The sequence below is a fragment of the Balaenoptera musculus genome, chromosome 11 (genome assembly GCF_009873245.2).
Source record: "Balaenoptera musculus isolate JJ_BM4_2016_0621 chromosome 11, mBalMus1.pri.v3, whole genome shotgun sequence".
NCBI lineage: Eukaryota > Metazoa > Chordata > Mammalia > Artiodactyla > Balaenopteridae > Balaenoptera > Balaenoptera musculus.
The window spans coordinates 55691914-55709648 of NC_045795.1; the positions used below are offsets into that span (position 1 = coordinate 55691914).

At 45.8% G+C, this 17735-nt stretch overlaps 1 protein-coding gene across 5 annotated transcripts in view; it reads left to right on the top strand.

Moving 5' to 3' along the window:
• Positions 1–17735, top strand: part of ITGA9 (integrin subunit alpha 9) — a 354859-nt gene that overhangs the window by 34983 nt on the left and 302141 nt on the right. For all 5 annotated transcript variants that reach the window (XM_036868321.1, XM_036868322.1, XM_036868324.1 and 2 more), the window contains exons 5-7: positions 7980–8047; positions 13539–13668; positions 16276–16361. In XM_036868321.1, coding sequence (XP_036724216.1) covers positions 7980–8047; positions 13539–13668; positions 16276–16361 — 284 coding nt within the window. The remainder of the gene's footprint in view (positions 1–7979; positions 8048–13538; positions 13669–16275; positions 16362–17735) is intronic.

A 17735-nucleotide genomic window follows, 5' to 3' on the forward strand; every position in this document is an offset into this window, starting at 1 on the left:
CGAGTCCAAGCTCACTATGCTCGCCGCACGACAGGCCAATGAATTGGAGATGAGGTGTTGAGACAAGGAATACGACTTTATTCGGAAAGCCGGCAGACTGAGAAGATGGCAGACTAGTGTCTCCGATAAATCATCTTATCGGGGTTTGGATGCCAGTTTCTTTTATAGCACAGAGAGGGGGAGGAGATGAGGAAGTAAAGTAAAAATACCATAAGTTTTGCAAATATCTCCTGGAATGGCCAGCCTCGGTGAAGGGATGTGTTAATTTCTTCTTTCTTGCAGCCATCCACAGGTGGGCGGGGTCAGATGGTCTACCCATGAGCTGAACAGGAGCACTTTAACATTCAGGCAGAGGGGCAGAGTTCCCTGAGGCAGGCCATTCTGTATGATTATAATAACAAAAGCAACGAAAAGCAAAGGTTAAAGGCAAAGAAACAGATCGAACTTGGAATCCCATTTAGCTCTTTCCTGTTACAATGGGATTTTAGGACTCCCCGAAGTGAAGTCAGTGCATTGATAAAATCAAGCGCAGAGATTTCTTTCATCCTTTGCCCTCATGTCCACTGAGGCAAGAAACCAGAGCTTGGCAGGAGGGGGGTTATAAACAAGTCATCTTTTTATTCTCACTAATATGGAATAATCTGGGAGCAGCTCAGCTAAATTAACAAAAAGTATTCCAAATAAAACACTGATAAATGCAATTAGGTACCATTGTATATTAGATCTAATTTCAGAATCTGGCTTTACCACTCACTCATTCCTATGATTGAACCCATAGCTCCTACTTCCTGATTCGGTGACTTTGGGTAGACACCACCACCCCCAACCCCCCACCCCCCGCCCCCAGCCTTGAACCTCAGTGCCCTCCTCTGTAAAATGGAGGGATTAATCCCTACTTAAGAGGTATTTGGGACTTCCCTGGTGGTCCAGTGGTTAGGAATCGGTACTTTCACCGTGGTGGCCTGGGTTCAATCCCTGATGGGGAACTAAGATCCCACAAGACGCGCAGCATGGCCAAAAAAAAAAAGAGAGAGGTATTTGAAGTATATAATGTGCCTAACACAGCTCAGGGTGAGTACTCAATAAAAGGGAATTTTCTAATTAACTTTTAAAATAGTATCATAGTGTCCTTAAACCTTCTCTGAAGACGTCCAGTGGTCCTGCTTTAATGAATAATGGAGGGTGGAAAGCTGGGTATTGCTAACCTGATTTTAAGACTCCTTGAAAAGATTATAATTTAAAAAATTCCTTTGAAGATCATATTTGCACAATTAATTTTCTTGGTAAGCTCTCTTTATGTAGATGATCTGAAGTTTAATTCATGCCATGTTTAAATATTCTCAAGTTTGGAATTGTTGGGGTCTAATTTATCAAATTTTACTGTGCTTTAAAATTGTCCCATTGATTCCAAAGATTTCTGTACCATTTTCTTCGTTATCAGGGGGTGGCTAGGCCTTTAATTCCTAATTGCTTTTGCATCTCTCAAGACAGAGATCATTTCTAGAGAAGGAAATAGATTCCCCTATTTAGATGAGAAGATTCCTCTTCCCCCTTCTAATGTTGAAGGCTGTGGCTCCACAGGGGATACAAATCAATCAAGATCCATTTACAAATGAAAAGCAATTGAGGTTTTGTTTTGTTGTGTTTTTGTTTTGGAGAGAACCATAAAAGGCTAAGTTAATCCATTTAAAAATTCAAGAACAAGCCTCATAAATTTTTATTAAATAAAGAGCTCTACATTTACATAGGATTTTATGGTTTCCAAAGAGCTTTCATAAACATTATCTCATTTAAGTAAATACAGCAAATTAAAAAAAGCAGATGCAGTCCTGTAGTATGCCCAATTAATGTGGAGGGGGACCCTGAGAGGGAGGGTGGCTGGAGGGGACAGCCAGGGCCAAGCCTCTGGCAGTGGCTCTTGGAGCTCAGGGAGACCCATCAAGCTTTCCCTTTGGTGCTAAGAATTCTTATCTTGGGCACAAATATATTCTACACTTCAGACATGGTTTCATACATTGTGTGGAATTATTGACTACTTAAACTATGTCATCTAATAGTTTCCTTATGGATATTCAAATGTTATGAATCTCCTCTTCTAAAATTACATATCTGTGTGATGGATGTCTTAGGTTTCGTTCCTTTAAGAGACACTAACAGATTCAGAGTCACCAAATATTTATCAAGCACCTACTGGGTTCCAGGTGTTGTGCTAGGTACTTACCATTTATGATCTTACTGAGTAATCACATCATGGGGGGGGCGGTTTAAGTATTCTTTTCACCATTGTACAAATGAGAAAACTGAAGCTTAGGGAGGTTGATGAAGGTCACAGTCTTATGAAGCAGAAGAAGGGTGGTGGCTTTTAAGTTCAGAACACGTTTCTTTTTTTTTTTTTCCATTTAGGCTGTGGTTCTTGTAACTGAGGGTTGTTTTATATATTTAAATGCTCTTTTTATCACTAGATATCTGTCTGCCTGATTTCATTGTCCTCCGAATTGTTGTTGTTTTTTAATTGAAGTATAGTTGATTTACAATGTTGTGTTACTTTCAGGTTACAGCAAAGTGATATATATATATATATATATAAAATATATGTATTATATATATATAAAATATATAATATATATAAAATATATATAATATATATATAAAATATATATATAATATATATATTCTTTTTCACATTCTTTTCCCTTAAAGGTTATTACAAAATATTCAGTATAGTTTCCTGTGCTATATAGTAGGTCCTTGTTGGTTATCTCTTTTATATATAGTAGTGTGTGTATGTTAATCCCAAACTCCTAATTAATCCCTCCCCACCTCTTCCCCTTTGGTAAATTTGTTTCTATGTCTCTGGGTCTGTTTCTGTTTTGTATATAAGTTCTTATGTATAATCAAATTGTTTAATTATCAGTTGGTTAGTATTCACTCAGAAATTGAGCAAAAATTCAGACATTAAGACTGGAAAGCTATTTTTTTCCTCTGATATTTTATTTCATGGCTAAGCTAAGGAACTATGGAAAGATAATTTTAAAATTGATGTGTTAAAAAGACTAGCTTTGAAAGATGAAACTTTCTCAAATGGTTAAAAGGAAGAGAGCTCAGTAGGAAGAATATATGTTACACTGTATGTAAATCTTGATCTTTCCATGGGTTGGTTTTATCCCGCCAATGTTTTGGGAAGAGTGCAGGAAGCGACTCCACCCAGCCTAATTCTTGAATGAATTAAATTCATTAGTGTACATTCCATGCATTGAGTTGTGGGTTATGAACATTTGGAAACCAGTATTTTTTCCTCTCTCAATTGCCTGCTGTTTAGACAGGGTTTAGTAAAACCAGCAGCTCAACCAAGGAAAATACTACCATTTTTAGACTGGAGGAGCCATACAACTTAATGAATCAAAGTGTGTGATGCAGGCCACATAATTCAGACCCACCCACCGCAGAAAGACAGAGCTTTCCAACCCGTTCCCAGCTCCTGCAAGGGCTGTCTGGGCCCCTCGTTCCACCGCGTCTTGCTTCCCTGATTCAGTTCCCCCACATTTAACAGAGTCAGGTTTGTTACAGCATCCATGAGCTGCTGTCGTGCCAAGCCCGGTTCTCCCGTGCTGCTTTGAGGTGGATAAACGTTTTGTTGCATAGCGGAGAGGGAGGAAACTGGCGTGTTGTGGTCCTCTGTCCCCGGCCACGTCCTCGGGGCCTTTGGAGACTGAATGGACGTGCCCAGGAGTGGCCCGGTGCCTCTGTGTGTGCAGGAGTAGTCCTTCTTGAGAACACAGGAGGCTGGAGGTCCTGCCCCAGCCCTCCGCCCTCTACTTCCTGGACCTCTCCGCAGAGGGAGGGTGTGTGACCTGGGGATGCTGTGATGGGACAGCCCCTTGTCTCCACACTCACCCCCCTTCTCACAGCTCTGTGGTAGAGGCTCTCCTGCCTTCTCCAGTATAGGCAAGCAAAATCGAGCTTTCTAGCATACGGGAATGATAGATTGCCCTATGTATATATTTTTTTTTGAAGAAGAAAGGCCTGTACTTTAGAACTGGATTAGAGAGAAACTACAACCTGCCCTTCATATATATATATATATATATATATATATATATATTCACACACACACACACACACACACACACACATATACACACATACATATAAAATATATAAAATATTTTAAAATATATATGTATTTTATATATTTGTATATATTTATATATATTATATATATATATGTATTTTTTTTTGCAGAAGGTATCAGGTTAAAATAACAGTGGTATCCTTAACTCATGCAAATAGCACTCAACAGAGTGAAAACAACTGAAGCATGCTGTGGTCCAGGGTCCAGTGTATCTGGCCAGCATCTCTTGGGAAGCCCCCATAGCCCAGGCCTGGGCCCTAAGGGCCACCACTGCACCCTGAGGTGCCAGTTTACCTGTTGTGTGGCCTTGTTCACTTTACAAATTCTTTCTTAGATCACTTCTCACTTAATCAGGATTTTTGAATATCTGGTAGGCCAGCACAATGTGGGTGTTTGATTTTTACTGGAAAGGAGCAGGCCAGGCACAGAACTTGACTTGGGGTTTGGGTGGCTGTGCTCGCACAATGGTGCTGAGTCTTAAGATGTGGTTGATCAGGAGTAGCTTTGAAGTGTTCTGTGAAGCCTGCTCATGTCACTTCTTCACAGGAGTTTGGCTTTTAGAAGAAGAGCACTTTGTACCAGGAGGGCCAGGCTTGGACACAGGCTCAGTATGTCCCAGCGTGGGCCGTCCCATCTGTGTCCTCAGATCCTTGAGGACAGTCCATGAAGGATCGTGCCAGGGGGTGGGCAGGGATTGAAGAACCAGTTCTGAATATTCTATGCAGTTTCTCTTGAGGCCCAAGAGGGAGATGGAATTGCCCAAGGCAGAATCAGTCAACCTAGGTTCGGAAAGCCCAGAAAAATCCATCCTGTGTGTCCTTGCCCTGCTCCAGTCACACCTACTTCCATCCTTAGGCCTCTGGGGTCAGTGATACCACTGATTGGAGAAGCAGGATTCCTGGTACCCAGGACACAGCTCCTCTACAAGCAAGGCTGGGGTGGAGGTCACAGAACCTGATGGACTGGAGGGCAGAGGGTAGAGCTGGGAGATCAGGGGGCACAGAGATCCAAGGCGAGCAAGTTGGAGAGTCCAGGTGCTCAGTGGCTGAAAGAATGTGCCAGATCCTCTTGCATCTCTGCCTGGGGCCTCGGGTCTGGGCACGGACGGCAGCGCCCACACCTTCCCTCAGCAAAGCCTCACCTGCACACACTGTACCTTACACTGGGCTGGTGTTGGGGGCACTGAGATGGGTGAATTCATCTCGGTGTTGAATAAACTATGTGATGAACAAACACATTTTGAGATGGGGAGAGGATATCACTTACCTTTACCTACAAGGTCACCTGGGCACAGAAGCTGAGGAGGGGTTCTGGAAGGCTGTGGAATGTGAAATGTCAGATACACATACCAGTGGAGCCTTCCTAGACTGGAGTTGCCACAGCTGCCCCCCAAAGTGTGTGGTGCTGTGGGGAGCGAGGAGGCATAGGACTGGATCCTGTTCCAGGTTGAAGGGGTTAATCAGAGTACAGGCATTTCTGGGCAGTCAGAACATGACCTGTCCTCTCAGGAGCCATGGGTGCTAGTCAGGAGCCCCACGTGGTTTGATTCCTTGCTCTAGAGCAAGCTGAGAAGGCAGGAATAGTCCCTGGGGTTTCAGGAATGTCAAAGCCGGTGAGATGGTGACTGCTTCCTGTGTGTGAGGGAGGCCCACAGACCTCGGAAGAGGCCATCCCAGCTTGGGGAGCCGGGCTGACCTCTGAATGGTGTCACGATGCCGGCTGAGGCAGGGGTGCTGGTCAAAGGGCTTCCCCTGCGGCCCTTTGGCCTGGGGTGGGGTTGGGACCCTCCCAGCTCCCAGAATGGCTGTGGTCACCTCAGGAACCTGGGGCCTGCTCCTGACTCAGCGCTCGCCAGCAGAGTGTGGGGATGAGGTAGAGAAAGACAAGTTTTCCCGTCTAATTTTGGAGCCCCTGTCACAAAAGAGACCTTGAGACTGTTTTCTTTAAAACATGAAAGATTCCCACATAATTCCTATTCATGTCCTAAATTTATGAGGCTGAACTTGTGTGTCCTGCACTGTAGTTTCCTTCAGCTCGTGGGGGCTGAATTTCCTTTCTGTGTTTCTTTTGTCTGAGACTTACAATCGGGTCAGTGGGTGGATATGCTTTTTGCCGGACCTTCCACATTGAATATGACTGTTCCGGTTGGGACATTTTGACCCCTTTTGCAATTGTGCTATTTGATATAGGATTTATTAGTTTTTATGATTTCTTGCCATCGTACAATTTGATGCAGGATCTCTTTATGACTTTGCATAAGTCCCGCTCCCTGCCCTGGTGCAAGATTTTGCAGAGAAGTGTGTTCTACTGTCACTGGGTTGCTTTCTGGCAGAGCTGTGAGTTCTCTTTGTAATAACAGGACAAGGTAGGAGGAACTGATTTAGCCCTCGCCTGGAAGAGGAGTAACTCCATTGACATTCCGTTGTAATTTAGCAGTTGGTTAATGGCCACTTACTGGAGAATGTTAGCAGGCTCTGCAGTGAGTGTTGTTAGAAAATGAATTCCTCTGTGTATTTCCCCAGGGCCCTTCTGCTTCTCCTCCAGGACATAACTCTGGACCACAGGAAGTGGCACTGTGTTGCAATCACAGCTTCACTGTTCCTTTGTATTATTTATTTTGTGTTTCAGAATTAAGTATATTGCTTTTAATGGAACCAGAGACTTGTCAGGAGCCCAGGGGGTGACATGGGGGTCACTGGGTTATTTTACTGGGTCTCTTGGACCTGAAGGTGCCCAGGGGCAGCCATGAGCCTCTGTCCAGCAATGTCAGTTTCACATGTAATTAGAGTCACCTAAGCTGAACATCACTCCATCTCCATGCCTTTACCCATGTTGTTATTTCACATGGCTTGTCACCTTCTGGGTTTTGTGTAATCACTCACTGCAAAACCTTTGATCAGCCACAGAGGTGAAAGAACGTGAATTTCCGAGTCTGCTGAACTTGGATAGAATTCTAGCTTCGTGACCTCGGACGAATCACTTAAACTCTCTGAGCCTCAGGGGTTTTACCTGTTAACAAATGGTGATGCGGGCTCCCAGGGATGAGGGATTGATGAAATGGTGAGTGGGTACAGCTGACACAGTGCCCAGAACATGCTAAACTTAAAATGCCAACTGAAAAATGAAGCAGTAGCAACAGAGTTCCCGTTTGTTGGGTTGGAGTATTAGGAACTGAGGGACAGGTGGGGGAAGAGAACTTATCCATTTGTTTTCTTTTGGATCCATTTGTATCCATTTGTGGAGGAAAAAAGAGATCTCGCCTTTTCCTTCCACACAAGGAAGACAAGAGGTGTCAGTGATGATGGTGTCACTGTGCTCTGGGGCCAGTCCGGTGGAGTCCCCTCTTCCCGCGGCCCCTGGGTTCTGAGGGCTGGTTTCTGGTCGTACGGTGGAAAGCATATTGCCTCCAGCTGGATGGAGTGTCTTTTTGGGAGGCTTGCTCGTCTCCCAGGGGACTCCACACTGGGACGGCCACATCATTCCATCTGTGTGTCGTGTTTTCGGTTCTTTCTTTCTCCTGGGGCTCCCGTCCTTTCTGAAGTGAATGAGATAATTGTCACCAGCCTCCCACTTAATTACTGTGTCTGCTGCTTCTCCTTTCCCACATGAACAGAGAAAGCCCATCAGGGCACTTGGCAGCCTCACTACCTGATGGCACCAGAGCTTGGATTTTTGAGGTCTGGTGGATTCCTGAGACTTTTCTCCGTGCCCCAGTCTGGACGGCGTCCCTGGGCCGGGCCTGCGGCCGCACTCAAGAACATGCCCAGCATGCTCAGGCGCTCCGCACACGACTGGCACACACTGATGAGGCTGTGGTTTGCTTCTCTTCCCTCCCCTCCCCCTCTAGAGTATAAGAAGAAGTATGGAGAGGAACACGGCTCCTGCCAGGCTGGGATAGCGGGCTTCTTCACTGAGGTGGGTATCACTCTTTGGGCCTTTCTCTTCTCTCATGGGTGTTCATTTCCTGCATGGCTTCCCATCATATGGTAGATTAAAGTCCAGACTCTGTGTCTCGGCCCATGGGCCTGACTTTCTCCTTCACTCATCAGAGGACAACCCAGAGCTGCGGGAGGGGATGGGACAGTGAGGGGGAGAAAAGGCCTGTGACACCCACTGGTTTCAGCTGCTGCTGGACCATGCCAGATCCTTACTAGCATCATTATTACAGAGGTCCCCACATGTGGTGTTTTGTGCACAAGTGCACATTTCTGTAGGTGAGCTGCACAGTAGAGGAACTGCTGTGTCGAAAGCTCTTCAAAATGTGAATTTTGACACATGCTGGCAAATTGCACTCCAGAAACATTTACCAGTTGACACTCCCCCCAGTTGTGTGTCATTGTCCCTTCATCCTCTAACCAACACTTAAAATTTTTGTCATTAAAAAAAATGACGTGTTTTAATGGCCCTTTACCTAATTATTAGTGCAGTTGAGTATCCTTTTCAAATATTGGCCATTTGTGTTTATTTTTTCTGGAAATTGCCTGTTTATGTTCTTTGCCCATTATTATGTTATTTTTTAACTGTTGTTTTACTGATTTTTAGGATCTTGTATTTTCAGTAGTAATCTCATATCTCTTGTATGTGTTACAATATTTTTCACCAGTCTTTTACCTGATTTTTAAGTTTGCGTATGGTGTCTTTACTATATGGGCCTTGAACATTCATATTTGGTCAAATCTGTCAGTCTTTTTCTTTCTGGATTCTAGACCTCTCTGTTAGGAAGGTCGTCCCCATCCTAAGACTATGAAATATTCATGTGTATTTTATTCTGCCACTTTTATAGGTTAAAAAATATTTAAATCTTTAATCCATCTTAGATTTATGCGTGCAGACATTATACGGGAGAAATGAACTTCATTGTTTTCCTAAATGTGTGGTTGGTTGTTCTTTTTTTTTAAAAAATAAATTTATTTTATTTATTTTATTTTTTTTGGCTGCATTGGGTCTTCGTTAATGCGCGTGGGCTTTCTCTAGTGGCGGCGAGCCGGGGTTACTGTTTGTTTTGGTGCGTGGGCTTCTCATTGTGGTGGCTTCTCTTGTTGCGGAGCATGGCCTCTAGGCCTGCGGCCTTCAGTAGTTGTGGCACACGGGCTTCAGTAGTTGTGGCTTGCAGGCTCTAGAGTGCAGGCTCAGTAGTTGTGGGGCACGGGCTTAGTTGCTCCGCGGCATGTGGGATCTTCCGGAACCAGGGCTCGAACCCATGTCCCCTGCATTGGCAGGCGGATTCTTAACCACTGTGCCACCAAGAAAGCCCTGGTTGGTTGTTCTGATACTGCTTTTTTAAATGTTTTCTTTATCCCCGTTGATTTGAGATACCATCCTGCCATATGCCAAGGTTACCCATCTTCCATCTCAGTAAGCATATAGAGGGTGTAATTTCTATGGCTGTTGTTCCTCCGTTGAGATCTAGCAAGTATGACTCAACGCAGGAAGCAGCAGGGAACTGCTATAAGTTTACAGACACAGTGATGGCAGTGCCGTAAGAAAGTCTATTTGGGCTGGTCTTGTGCCCAGGTGTCTGGAAGTGGGAGAGCCTGGAGGAGGCCAGGTTGGAGGCTGTGGTGTGGTCCAGCCACAAAGGGACAGGGCAGCCTATGGGATGTTTTAGGAATAAAAATGATGAGGGGAGTCAGAAAATATGAAGGCAGTATCAGTGGGCTGGGTGACCAGAGGACTGTGGGGGGGAGGAAGGGGGTTTTATGCCAGGTTTCTGGGGAACAGTGGTACTGGTGGAAAGGGGGCTGCCCAAGGAAGAATCCACTGGGAGAGGTAAACTGATGGGTCTGCTGTATACACATGCCATGTGAGGTGATGGGATGGGACACTCACATAGATGTTTTTAGAATCCAGCCTTGATTTGGCCAATGCTAGTATGTTTCTGAGGGGACTGGGTGTGCTTAGCATAGGGCCGGGGTTGGGGGCCTCTGAGCAGAATGTCTCCTGTAGACAGTGGGAGGAGAAAGTCAAGTCATCGCAGAAATGAGAACTCATTGGAGATGTTGGTGGGGAGCTAGGGGAGAGGAAGTGTCCCGGGGAAGGGATGTCTCCAGCCGGAGAGTCAGGGAAGACGAGAGCATTGGGGCTAAGAGGGAGGAGGAGGAGGAGGAAGGACAAGGGTGTGGAGGGGAACCCGGGGGGCCGTGCCAGCTCCGGATTACCAGAGGACCTACTGGGACTCCAGAGCCTGAGGGAAGCAGGGTGCGGGCAGCAGTGGGGCTGGTGCGTGGAGCACTGCAGGGAGCCGGGCGGCAGTGAGCAGGAGGGCTCAGTCCTGACCCGGCCGCTGGGGGCCTTGGCCTCTGCTTCAGTTCCCAGGCTTTTGGCCTCCCTAAACAGGAGGTCTTTGAACTGCCAGTCTCCCTCGTTTCTGGAACTTCAGCTGTTGGAGGCCGAGCAGGAAATGTGGTTGAAGGGGTCAGGCAGCAATGCGCCCCTCTCCTGCCCTCCTGCTGACCTTGTCACTTGGGTTTGCCTTTGCTGGGAGCTGGGCTGTCCCTGCACAGGGCGGGCAGCTGCCTCCCAAGCTGGATGTGGTTCTGTGGCCTTCCGGTCATGGCCATGTTGCCCCAAACTACTCTGGCCCAAGGCGACTGCTTGACCTGAATGTCAGTGACCCTGGGGTTGTCAAAGCTGTTTGAGTTATGGACACTGCATGAATTTTAGCCCAGCGTTGAGGACAAGGGAGAGCTTCCCGGGAACATATTTATTTTTGTAGCCTAGGATAACAGAGATAGATACTTTTAAGCAGCAAGAGAAGACTTGACCCAACCCTGCTGGTGTTGGGGCACCACTGTGAGAGCCTGGGGACATCTGGGTGGAAATCCATCTGGCACAGACTTCTGTCACAGATCCCGAGGACTCTTCTGCCCCCTGCTTGTGCCAACCTACAGGGCACAGAGAAAAGCCCGTGGCTTCTCTCAGGCAACGCCAGGTACCCGTGTGCCTCAGGAGGTTCTGCCCCTTGCAGAAAGGCCCATGCTGTTGATTGATGGAGTTTCGCACACATGATTTAGGCAGTGGTGGCCTTGGGCTTTTGGAGAAGCTTGCACTTCTGCGTGTTACATTTGCGTTGTCTCTTCCTGGGTGGTGAGGAGCCAAGCATTGATCACATTTTCCTGGCACTTGTGGACAGTGTCAAAAGGGCCCAGGCTGCACCCACAGCGGATGGAAAAAGCCAAATAGGAGGGAGTTCCAGGGAGATGCTGTTTCCCTGCACCCAGCCACAAGGGTCTCAGGCTGGGCCTCAGTTTACCTAGTTTGAACTGCAGGGAGAAGGGGGCATAAACAGTAAGAGGAGAGGGAAAAAAACCAAAAGCTGCTTGTTTTAAAGGTTTTTGAGGAGAAGGATGACCTTGTTTTATTCTCTTTGTAATGTTTGAGAGAGGGGATGCAGCGATACGTTAGACATACATTTCTCAACTTTTATCCTGGATTAATCTGAATCATCAGAAAACAACACGTCCACTGCCTGGTGTCCCCAAGAGCCTTACAGGCCTCTGGTGGTGCTCAAAGCTTTGGCTCGTGAAGAGCTGCTGGTGGAGAAAGCTCTCCACTGTGTCTATGGCTGGCACTGGGGATACTGCTCATTTTGTCTTTCTGTGCCCTTTGTGTTCGGGCACTGATTACATATTCCTTTCTGAGCTTAAGACCAAGGAGAAAGTCTCCCTTCTCTGATGATCGTTTGTCTTTCTCATGCCCCTTCTAGAACCAGCACAGTCCCTTACACAGAACAGATGAGTATAAGGGGAATGAATGAATGCACTGCCCATGTTTGCCCAGGGATGTGTCCTAAGTGCAGAAAGTGATATATTTTTATAAAACAGTGAGATACCCCTGAGGGTATCTGGTTTCTCATCCTCATAGCATCCTTGGAGATGGATTGGATCTCAGAACCTTAAAGTGAAGTGCTTCTCAGTGGTCATTCCTGGTCCACACCTTCATGAATTATCAACAGCAAACCATTCAGGCAGGAGTCTGGTGGCTTTTCTTCCAGCCATGCTCACACCCTGTTCTTTGGTAAGGTTCTTACCCGAATTGACCATAGAACATGTGTTGTTCAGAGTATTGTCCTGATGCTGCTGCTGCCACACACGTGCTCTCCTTTCTGTGTGCTCTGTCCTCCTCTCTCTGCTGTTCTATTAAGATGGCTCTGGCTTTTTCAGACATTTGCTCCCAGGGAATTCAGTGTCACTTTATGAAATGTCAACAGAAACTCAGGATTCTTAGGGCGGGATCTAGCCTCCAGGGACTTGTTGGAAACCAGCAGCTTCTGACAGCAGTGAGGCCAGCTCTGTAGAGAGGGGCCAGCCTGGAAGGATGTTTCTGAAGTATAACAGTGCGGGGACCCTAGAGGCCAAGGGTGGTGTGTGTGTGTCAGTAACAAGAGCATGACCTGTACAGTGTCCAGCATCTCCATGAGCCCAGAAGGCCTGTATCTTTGGGGTTTTTGTACAGCTGAGGGGTTTCCTCTAAAACTGTCTTTATTTTAACCCTTTTGGGTAGAATTTTTTCTAAACATTCTGTGCATTTCCTTGTTGCCTTACCCTGGGAATGTTTTACAAAGGGATTTGATTGATCTGTGGATCTGGTATAAGTAGGAGATACTTAATAAGTATTGTGGAGTGAAAAGTTAATGAATTTGTTAGAAAAATAATTTTTATTATTTCTTACTGCAGTGTAGATACTTTAGAAAATATAGATAATCAAAGAGAAGGGATTTCCTGTTGGGGAAGGTTGGGGAAGGAAAGCCTCGATGATGTCTTTCTCTATTGGACTTATTTCACTGAGCATAATGCCCTCCAAGTTCATCCATGTTGCTGCAAATGGCAAAATTTCATTCTTTTTTATGGCTGAGTCATATTCCGTTGTCTATATGTACCACATCTTCTCTGTCTGTTCATCTGTGGATGGACACTTAGATTGCTTCCATATATTGGCTATTATAAATAGTGCTGCTATGAACATTGGGGTGCTTCCTGGGCCTGTTTTAATAGTAGTGCTGTGTCTTGCTGTCTGTGGTCTCTTCTCTCCCCAGTCCACATCTTTCCTGTAGTGGGCCTCTTTGCTCTCTTGTTTTCGTTGTTTTGACTTTGCAATGAGCCTTTAGTGGCCAGAAAACCCAGCTTCAGAACCATTCCTGAGAATGAAGACTGGAGGGGATTTCTCTGGAGTGTCAGTACATCTTTATCCATTCATCTGTTGATGGACGCATAGGTTGCTTCCATATCTTGGCAATTGTAAATCATTATGAATATGAAATTTTTTTTATTGCTCAGGTGAAGAAATTTTCTGGTGTGGCATCTTTACTTTAATTACGAGTTCTTTGTTGTGATTGTGGGTCTCATCACACCGCCTTCTCCCCTCTTCAGTTTCCTTCCCTGTTTACCTTTGGGTTTCTCTTCCATAGGAGCTGGTTGTGATGGGTGCCCCAGGGTCATTTTATTGGGCTGGGACGGTCAAAGTGCTGAACCTCACAGACAACACCTATTTCAAACTAAATGATGAAGTGATCATGAACAGGAGGTACACCTACCTGGGTGAGTAGCTCAAGGAGGTGACAGGTAAGAAAGGGGAAGTGGGAGTGATTACCACCAAGCTTGCCAGTGATTGCTTTACTGATGGAAAGGAGAGTTCGTTGGCTTTTACAACTGCTGTTCTACTTAGTTGCACTTTTAGCCAAGGGCATCACAACATTGAGCTCCACACATAGCAGGTAGAGAGAGAGGAGAACAAAGGACGGGACTAAATTAAAACTGTGTGATTTAATTAAAAAGCTGACAGTTGAACCTCCAAGGAAGCAAACATTTTCTTTTCCTATTTTAGCAATTACTCAGGTTCAGATGATTAGATACAAAACGAGTGTGAGAGAATCCTGTTTTTCCATGACTTTCCTTTGGATGAGGTCTCTGCTTTCTGGTCACAAAACTGGTTGCAAGTAGAAATAATAAGAACCAGAAATTAGCATGATGGATGGCAGCCTAATCCTGAGGTTTAATTAAAGGCTCAGAAAAACTTTTATTTTCTTAACCGTTTTAATCCTCTAGAAAGAAGGTAGACAAAACTTAAGGTAGCAGCCACCAGGCCAGAGTGACTCTGGACAAGACCATGCTTATTGGTGAACAGAGAGAGGCTGTCTTTACTTGTGTAAAAGACAATTTGACGGGGCTCTTTTCTTTAATTCAGGCCCTAAATGCTGTAATTCTGGGCTGAAAATGAAGCTAAATTTAGCAAGGTCTAATGATGAGAAAACAATGTTCTTTCACACTCATTACACTTAAATCTGGGGGAGACCCTGACCCGCTTTTTGCATAGAGATTCGCTTGTGAGTTGGCAGGAGGGACTGCCTGTCTTGTCTTTTCCCCTCTAAGTCTTTTGCCCAGTAGCACCAACTGTGATACCTTTACTCGGAGTCTTTGGGGTGTTTGCTGCTCTGCGCGCCCAGCTCCTTAAATGCTGTCATTTACTGGGGACTTACTCCATGCCAGGCTCTGCATATGATTTCTCTTAATACCTGGAGCAACCATTATTATTACCTACATTTTATAGGTAAAGAAACTGAGGTACAAAGAAGTCATTTAACTTGCCGAGGTCCCATGGTTCATCAGTAGCAAAGTGGGGATTTAAACCTGTGGTTTCTGAGCCCAGAGTCTAGGTGCTGAGCTGCCCACCTGTGTATGCTCTGCAGACAGCCCCGCCCGCTGGTGTGGACCCCTCGCTGGGTTGGGAGCACCTTGGAGGAGGGGAGTTTGTCTGACATTTCCAGGACTTGGTATAGTGCCTGGTGCAGAGGAGGGACTCAACACATGTTTATTAGGTCAGAGAATGAAGAGAAGGCACAAAAGAGCCCAGTTTGGACATGGCTTTAGGGTCGATAGGCCCTCTGAGCCTCAGGGCCCGTGGCTCCTTCCTGTGTGCCAAGCAGAGGCCTTCATGCTGCGGGATTGCAAGGCTCTCTTGAAGCTTTGATGTCACTCATAATAGTCTTAGGGAACGTGAGCTTCCAGTCTGAGAGAAATCAGCCACCTGGTGAGCAAGAGTTGATCATATGACACCATTACAAAATGCAAGCAGCTTATGATCATAACATTAGGGTTTGAGGATGAGGAAAAGGTTTGTAGAATATACAGCAGCCTGTACAGGGTTTTTACTGCCGGCAGGGCTCTCAGAAAGCAGGAGACATTTAGACTAAGCTCAGACAACTTTTACCTTTGTTTCTAGATTTTTTTTGCATCCGTGGATTCTTTGCTCAGCCATCCATCTGCCCACCCACCCACTGTCAGCTTTTTTCTGGCTCTTCTTAGGAGGGGGTGTGCATAATGGTTCACAGCAAGGGCTTTGGAGACACACAGATTGGATTTGAATCTTGCTGTGTGATCTTGGGTGTGTTGCTTACCCACATTTAGTCCCTGTTTCCGTATCTGTGAAATAGAGTTGGGAGATTATAAGAGACAGTGGCATCTAAAGACGTGTGTAAGAATGTTCATAGCAGCTTTATTCACAATAAAGCTGAAATAACTGGAAACAACCTAAATGCCCAGCAGTAGGAGAATAAAGACATTATGATATGATCATACAATGGAACATACCCATCCATAAAAAGAAACTAGTACCACACTCAGCAGCATGGATGAGCCTCACAGAAGTTATGCTGAGGGAAGTTTGGAACAGGCACACGTAATATATGGTGACAGAAATCAGGAGAGGGGTGACCCGTGCAGGGGAGGGTAGTGACTGGGAGAGGGAATGAGGGGACCTTTTGGGCTCGTGGTTGTGTGGTTATAGTCACTCTGGCTGGTGATTGCATGGTTATGTCCATGTGTACACACTTGTTAAATTCTACACTTTAGATGTGTGTACTTTACTGTATGAAAATTGTATCTCAAAAAGGAAAAAATAGATGTGGAGTATTTAGCACAGCACTCAGAAAGCACTCTTTCCTGCCCTGGAGTCCTTGTGAACGTGTCTTTTTGTGAGATGAGCCATTCCAGTGTGAGAAGACTGACAGCTGCCATTTATTCCCTGATAATTTATGTTCCAAGAATAACTGGATCATAATTGTCCAGATAAGGGATGCTTGAGAAACATTGTCCTCTGATGGATCTTCTTTCTCCACCCCTTCCTTGGTTTCTCCCCGTCTTCTGCAGGTTATGCAGTTACTGCCGGACACTTTTCTCACGTGTCCACCACCGATGTGGTAGGAGGTGCCCCTCAGGACGAAGGCATTGGGAAGGTGAGGAACAAAGTCTATGGAATAGCACAGGGTCAGACGGGGGGAGCATGCTGCCACTCTTTTTGAGGTTTGTCAACTCACTTTGATGTGAACATTCTGCTGGACGGCTGGCAGGTAAATGATGAAATATTGAGGAATCATCTGTTCATCTCCATCCAGCCTCTTTTGAGAATTTACTTTGAAAGCTTCATCCGATTATGAATACTATTCCCAGACCTCTCCATTCTCTGCACTTTGTCATCTGAGAATGTTTTTCATGACTGATGCTGTGTGTGTGAGAGATGATTAATATTGACCCGTGGTATTGTGCCATTCTCCAAAGGAAGGGTGTCCAGCGCTACCCGACTTCAAACCCTCCCCTCTCCCAAATCCTTTCCAAGTTTGACTTAATGGAACCAGGTCTAGTCCCAGATATCTTTGGGGCCTTTTTATTTATCTTTAGGCCTAGATTCTCACATTTTTTCCTCCAGTGTTTTAGAAACAAGACCAGTTCAGCCCAGAGGCTAGACTGGGAATATATGGGTCTCTTTCCCTAAAGTATCTGCCCAGAGTTTAAAAAGACCCCATGGATCTAGGACCATCAGAATCCCTTTAGGAATCATGGCATCTGTGGGGCCTGAAGTATGGAGGACTATGTTTGTTGGATCTTTAGCTCCAGGCTACAGGAAGTCCAGTTGAGTCGGTCCAGATGAGTCAGGAATCTGCATTTTAACAAGCTCCATAGTTTGTTTGATAGTTACGACTGAAGAGAGGAATGGTCTTTGGGTCTGAGCCCATAAGGGGTGGACCTTTGATAGAATCTGGCTGTATCTCTGGGGGCTTGGAAAAGTGGATTCTGGAGAGGCCCAGACAGACCGAGACCACTGGTAACTGGAGCCTTCGGCCAGGATGTCAGTCTGATCAGCGGACAAGGCGTGACTGCTGGGCATTCATGAGGGTCATTTTCCTGGATCCTCCTGGGCAGGAGTTAGGAGTCAACACTCAGATTTCTGGAGCACATGCCTCCCTCCCTGTTAACACCGATGCCATCTTCCTTGAAAACGAAGCCACGTTAAAAACCCAGGGCCCTGAGCACAGGGGAGGTGTGCAGATGAACTCTGATAACTTGCAGCAAGGGGTGAGTCTTTCCGAGTCACATGAATTCCTCTGCGTGGTGGAGGGACAGAGCCAAGGGCTGTCCCCACATTGATAATCTCTTCTGCGGGAGGAGCTGCGTGTGACCAGGCATCTCTGTAGCTGGTAAACACGCCTACCTCCCAATTCACAGCAGTGTGGATGCCTCAGTGCTGCTGACAGCAGCTTTGTTTCGTTTTAAATCACCAGTTACAGAAAACTTGATCTAATTGTCTTCTCTTCAGATGGTTGGGATAACTG